At 40.1% G+C, this 6,955-nt stretch overlaps 1 protein-coding gene across 1 annotated transcript; it reads right to left on the reverse strand.

Moving 5' to 3' along the window:
• Nucleotides 1-1,033: 1,033 nt before the first annotated feature.
• Nucleotides 1,034-4,789, reverse strand: LOC131774105 (tumor necrosis factor receptor superfamily member 16-like). Its single transcript, XM_059090121.2, has 4 exons — nt 4,726-4,789; nt 3,907-4,101; nt 2,883-3,071; nt 1,034-1,356 (listed from the first exon to the last, which is right to left on the reverse strand). Exons 1-4 carry the CDS (start codon nt 4,787-4,789, stop codon nt 1,079-1,081), a joined length of 726 nt encoding a protein of 241 aa, XP_058946104.2. The 3' UTR covers nt 1,034-1,078.
• Nucleotides 4,790-6,955: the final 2,166 nt, after the last annotated feature.

The following is a 6,955-nucleotide window of genomic DNA, read 5'->3' on the forward strand; positions in this document are numbered from 1 at the left end:
AAATGTGACAGCGGTTGCCGCTGGTGTTTTTTATTTCCCACTTTTTTTCTCTTAACTTTCTTTCTTTTTGGTTGATGCCTACAAGAAAAACGCCAAAACCTTCAAACAACTCAGCCAAACTGAAAGCCTTGATCCCAATAAAACACGACCTTAATTTCATAATGGGTCGAAATAAAAGCCGGTTACCAGTGCTCTACTGCTACTTATAACGGCCGATTTACACGGTGGAACTATGACGCATGCAACAAGCTTGTAACACTCCATACTCCCTTAGGGCCATTTGCACGTGCACAAGCCAAAATCGCGTAAAAAATTCCTCTCCATCTCACAAAAACTTGCCGGCTTTCGAAAAGGAATTCTTCTTCACTCCTAGGCGAAATTAATTTCTACCTCCTCTTCTGAAACAGTTATCTTCGCTTTGTATTCGACAACTAACTTTGCTCTGTATTCGACAACTAACGAACAGCAGCAACTTCGTCCGTGATTATGATGCAAGAAAGCTTCACTTTCCTCCCCCTACTCAGTAGAAATTTTTCACAATATAATTCATATTCATCGATTTCGGCTACGGTTGTCGCAGCGGTTAAAAAATGTCTTTCAGAACATGTTTTAAAATCCTACGACATTTTTGAGACGTATGCAACAGTCGTAAGCGAGTTGCAGGTTTGATTTAGATGAAATAATTCGTTTCGTAGGCCTGTCGTGGGCTTGTTGCACGCGACAAAGTCGTACGGCGTAAATCGGACTTAAAAGATTTTACCACCCGCGTCGGCGGGGAGGCGCTCGTGTTAAAGTTTCGCTTTGTGACTTCTTCTCGCGCACAGACATCTTTTACACCATCGGAAACCGCTCATGAAAAAAAAAGGAACAACAACACCTACCTTAATTACAACACGAACAAAACAAACGACTTAATAACCTTTCATTCACGATCCAAGACTCTGCGTCCATTTAACATTGTCCAACTCAAGTTTTCCGCTTAATCCATCTCGATAGTAGAGAGCTCCACCTTCGGGCGACTACCTGCTGAGAGAAACGCCTTTTCTCCTCGCTTTCACGTACAGTTCCTTCTGCTTCATCAATTATCCCACGGCTTAAGAACTTGCACGCAGTCATCCCTCTTCATTTTCTTCAATACATTGATAAGGAAATCCACAGTGGAACTATCTTTTTGTCCCCATTGATAAAGCACGTTTTGAGTAGCCTCGTTGACCTCAAGTTCAAAGTTTTTTATCTCATTCGTAGTAAACTCGAGGTATCCCGCAAGTGTCACCCAGTTTTTGCTTGACTTGGGGTTTAAAAACTTTCCAAGTTCGATGAAAACATGAGCGGGAAGGTCCCGAACCAACGTTTTACCTGTGGTAGAGAAATCAAAAATATTATTATCATATTCTGAGACTTACAAAAAGTACCATTTTGCTGGTAGATACGGAAGGTCTGAGGAGAGGTCGCAGGTGCCCATACAGTTATGAGATTAGCTTAGGTAATTTGCAGACTTCAGAGGGAGAGGGGTGAGACATGCTACGTTTAGCCTTCGCCTTGGAAGGGTTAAGGTTCGTTTCCGTTAAAAATCAATAAATGACACAAGGTCCAGTCTCTAGCGTGGAGTTCAAATAAAAAAAAAACGACTTTCACTTCGAAAATCCGAAGGTTGGCACCACTCCGCAGGTCAGCGGTACACGTTCGAAGTTAAGGAGTTTTAATCTCCACCTTGGTTTCTCGTGTTTTCTCATTAAACTAAACACCAACAGACCGTCATTTTTTTGTAATCGGTGGAGTTGTGGCTGGGGCATAATTCAATTTTTGCTGTTGCTCAATGAAGCAGTTTTTATTCCTCGCCCCGCCTCAGAGAATTGCAGTGTTTTAGTGGTGAAGGTAAGTTTTAACCCTTTAACTCCCAAAATCCTATTGTCAATTCTTCCCTCTAGCTGTAACAGATTTCCTTGTTATTAGTTTTGAGAATTTGGTGTTAGATGGGGATAAAAAAATCTACCCGATAAGTTTCAGAATTCTCATGACCTGTTTGCTGGATGATGTAGAGATATTAGAGATAGGGAGAAGTTTCATGTTAATCTCTCCTGAGAGTAAAAGGGTTGACAACGAGAAAATGGTAGCGAGCCGAGAAAAAGAACTTGCCGAAAGAAAAGAACTAAACAGTGAGAATTGAAAAATAAACAAAAACGAAACAAAACAACATAAAAGACAAAAAAAACAAAACAAAACAAAAGAAAAAGGTAGAAAGTATTGAAAGTATGCATCATAAAAGAAACCAAGAATTTAAAATGGAAAGACGCTCTGACATTAAAAGAGACCGTCGATTAGGCATACAGCGAGTTGAACAAATTTCTTGATCCAGCTGCCCATTTTATGGGAAAAAAAATATTTTAAACCTATTCTGTGTCAAAGTCATGATACGATCATACATGACTGTCGGAGTAGAGTTGAATTATTGTTTTTTCACCCTAAATCTAGCGTGAACTATAACTTAGTTTTGTAATAATTTCCATTCTCGGTTCTTCCTTATTCCTTCTTTATTCAAATATGTCTGTAGATGTTCTGGATTATGGATGACGCCCATGCATTCTTCAACAATCCTTTAGTTTCACACACATTGTAATATCCAGTTAGAACTAATGCAAAGTATGAAAATTACTTCGATCACGAATAGGATTACAGGAAATGCTAAATAGCAATAGGCCTTGGATAAAAAAAGATTTGAACTATGGAAAATAATCAACTAAAAATTGTCCGGTTCAAAAATGTCACACCACACACAGAACGAATTGTCACGAAAGTGTCACGCGGCAACGCGCGCTTCTTCTAACTCCTTAAGGATTATTTTGAATACAGACCGAGCTGTTTCCCATTTGAGACATACTTACTTTTGCCGTTGCTTACGCTGACGCCCTGTAACGAGCCACTACTGCCCTGAGAGTCAGAATCTCGTTGATGACTATTTGGTCTCGTGGAGCAGGCCGTCCGCCTTCCTCCAAGTCCGTACGAAGATCGCGGGTGAGCTGGTGTCTCCGATGAGGTGGGCGGCACAAAGTCATATTTCGCTTCCTCCATTTCTAAAACAATTACAACGACAACAGCGAATTTGTTAAAGATTCTGTCTCTCAGTCCCTCTCAGGATAACAGCCAGAGGAAAGAAGAAAGAGATTCTAATATAGCGTTAGTTTAGTTTTCAACGCTGTTGACTGTCAAATTTTATTTCTGTTCTATTCTGGAAAACGTGATTTATTTAGCAGAGATTGCGTGGTGCACGTAAATGAGTGTATGGGCGATTTTTATCGGTAAACTTCGAGCCAGAATTGAACAAATGTCCATCATTTAGCATACTTCACTAGCTACGCGTTGTTAAAAGTTTTCATTGCATTTTCCCAGGATTAAAATTCATACAGAGTTATATTCCGTAGAGGCGAAAACAAGGGATTGCATTGTTTCTTCATGGTTTCGCAAAGCGTTTGGTCGAAAAAGCTTGCGTTATCCTCTCAGTCAGTAAGGAAGCAGAACTCTTATCAGCATTCTGTCAATATCACCACGTCCTACAGTTTTAAACAGCGTCCGATCTCCTCTTCAAGCGTAATATGTGTAGGTGTCAACGAGAAACAGGTAAACATACAAAATATTTGCTGTCAGGATTCTCGTTCGCGGACAACGCAAAATTTGTCGTTTTCACTTTGTTGCTAGGCAGATGAGAATTTTAAAGAAATCTACAACGTGTTTCAAAAAAAACACGTGGGGTGCTATTTTCCTCCTCATTAAATCGTTTCATTCGCAACTTTTTCGTTAGTGTCGCCGTTCTGTTTGGTATAAGAGCCCTAATGTTTACTAAAAGCAATCCTTTATAGGACTTCGCTCAGCCTGACGATCTGGCCTCAAAAGAAATTTTTTTTTTCTTACCTTGAGGGTCATGAGCCTGGTTTCCTCCATGCCGATTTTGTTTCTTCCAGTAATAGTAGAAAGCCACAGCAATTAGAACGAGAAGCAACACAGCGATAACGATACGAATGATATATGTTATGGAGTTAGATGTTACTTTCTCTACGGGGCTTAATGAACGTCCAGCATTGGTTGGTGCCGAAGGCGCTCGAGAGACTGCAGTGATTGAAATAAAGCGTAAGTATATATCTGCGTTACTGACCAAATGTGAGGTCAAGATAGCAGGTTAAGAACTCAATAGCCACTTTTGTTCTAAAAAACCTCCGATCCCAACAACATTTTTGGGAAACTTTACGAGACTGATTCTCAAAGGAAAGTCTTTGAATTTCAACGACAAACACTTGCAATAGCTATGGGAACAAAAATGGCGATAGCTTTTGCAGTCGTATTCATGGCTCAAATTGAGAAACAGCTTCTAACTAGCTACAAGCCACATAAATCATTTCTTTGGAAAATATACATTGATGACATTTTTTGTGTGGACCATTCCCGAAACCGAAATCAACAAATTCAATAATTTGGTAACTCATTGCACGCCAGTTTTAGATTCACGCACGAAATTTCATCAGCAAAAATTGTTTTCCTCGATACTGAAGTTTTTACAGGACCGAGATTTACCGATAGCAAAATCCTTGATTTTTAAACATAATGCGAGCCGACAGAAACGTTCCAATATACACACTTCTCTTCACGCCACCTTCTCAGTGTTAAGAAGGGTTTTTGTAAAATGAGAGGCACTACGCTTACTGAGAACAAACTCGGTTGAAGAACTTAACTTGCCTTGTAGAACGAAGCTACCCTCAGGATCTTGTCGAAAAGGTCTTAGCCGATGCACAATTCTCATCACGCAACACGGCTTTGACAAACCAACCGAAATCATTTAAAAAGATTTTGACATTCGTTAGGACTTTCAACCTTGCTTACCAGAATCTCAAAAAGATTTTTATGAAACACTGGCAACTTATTTCAGGCAACAATAACTAGGCGCTAATATATCCTAATCCACCAATTGTTGCCTATCGGAAGGTCAGGTCTCTGAAATATTCGCTTCTTAGAGAACGACTTCCTTCACTTTAATTACACAACAGCATTTTAGAAGTTATACACGATAAAGGTTTAGTGAAAATACTTCAAGACAATTTCATCCCTTCCCCTCTAATAAATCCTACTTCCTTCGAATAACTCCACTTTCAGATTCTGCGCTTCCACGAAACACGGAAAGCGTAGGCCGAAGGTTTAATTTCTGGGGACTCAGGACTTTTTTTTTCGTCGTAAGCTCGTGACAAGACGGGAACCCCTTCTTTTGCTGCGCAGATTTTTCTTGCTGCACAGAGACCCTAATGAGCACGAAATTTATCAAAAAACTAAATATGACATGATTAGATAATGCAAACGAGCAACACCGCTCTCTTAACATGAATATTCGGTCCCTTGGGGTGGGGGGCAGGGATTTGTGGTGTGTGAAAGGTGCTAAAAACGGCTATGAAATGATACAGAGCTTAATAGCCTGCCCTTTTTTCATAGATTGCAGAATTAATTTGTGACAAAAGGTACCTAAAGTGACTCTAAGTCGCTTGGTTACTGATCAGGAATGAACACTGAAATTTGCAACTCCGATGTATTGCTCCCCGTCATTCATAGCGCACAAAAGTAAAAACAAAAACCTTAATCCTTTTACCCCTTGGAGTGATTAGCATCTAATTTCTCCTTACAATATCACCCCTGAATCTAACATTAAGGTCATGAGAATAAAGAAAATTGTTAAACAAATTCTCCTTATCAGCACCTTGAAAAATGTATAGAGAACAGTATGGAGAATATGCATACTGATATTAGGGCGTAAAGGTAAATTATTGAGTAAATAAAGAAAAAGAGTCGTCTGTTTGAAGCGTATAAAGTACCACAGCATGTCTCATTAATTGAGCGCGCAAATCATGTCCGCCTCGACAACCCTCGATCTCAAGTAGTTCATTCTATCAACGCAAAATCCGAACCAAAGGGATTGTTATAAGGTTTACAGTTGAATTATCTGAATTACACCTCAGTTCTAGTTATGACTAAACCAAGTTCGTTTCTATGCAAACCCAAAACAAGTCGTCAAATTCAAGGTATTTGCAGTACAACACAGTTATACTGATGAGGTCCAAGGTTAAGGTGGCCGAACGAAAATCAAAAGAGGGTAAGTTTGATGGCAAGTTTTCTAAATAAGGTTTGGCCTTTAGATACTAGGAAATACTAATGCGCTATCATTCAATCAAGGGTACAGCACATTGTGCCTCCCCTCCCACTTGTCAAGTTCTTCTGTTAGAGATGCCATTCATACTTCTCATATGAAAAGAAAAAGCATCCTCTGCTTGATTCTCCTCCCCCCAACCCCCTCCCCACTACTTTCATGCCTCCCCTCCCACCTGTCAAGTTCTTATGTTAGATGTGCCATTCATACTTCTTACATGAAAAGAAATAGCATCGTCTTTTTGATTCTCCTCCTTCCCCACCCCCCCGCCCCCTCTCCAACCACCCACCTCTCGTCACTACCTCATGAAAAGAAAATTATAAATCAGCCAAGTGCAATATCGCTTTTGATCTGAAGTGATTGCTGGCCCTGTCTCCTATGATTTAATTTCATAACCTAACAACACTGGCGGCAGTATACCAATAAATGTGGGTAGACATAAAAATTATCTCGGGAGCCAAACGATCCACTAAGATTATTGATCACTTCACGTGCACCTCCGCTAATGTTATCTATTACAGAACGTGCAATGTGATTAGATCTTGAGGGAGGACTCGGCATTTCTATCCGAGTAAATCGGAGATCTACAGCTCCTGTGTATTGCTCTCCGTTTTCCTCCCGTAAGATTTCCTTTCGATCATCATCTCACATTGTGTTGTAGCGATTTCGATCAGTCTCACATGACTCCTGGTTCTTAATCTGAACGTAACTCTCTGTCATTGTAAAGGATTGTGAATCCGCAAGTGGAGAACGAAAAAAATGGGATACTTTGTTCGA

Source organism: Pocillopora verrucosa, chromosome 6 (assembly GCF_036669915.1).
Source record: "Pocillopora verrucosa isolate sample1 chromosome 6, ASM3666991v2, whole genome shotgun sequence".
In the NCBI taxonomy this organism is placed as follows: Eukaryota; Metazoa; Cnidaria; class Anthozoa; order Scleractinia; family Pocilloporidae; genus Pocillopora; species Pocillopora verrucosa.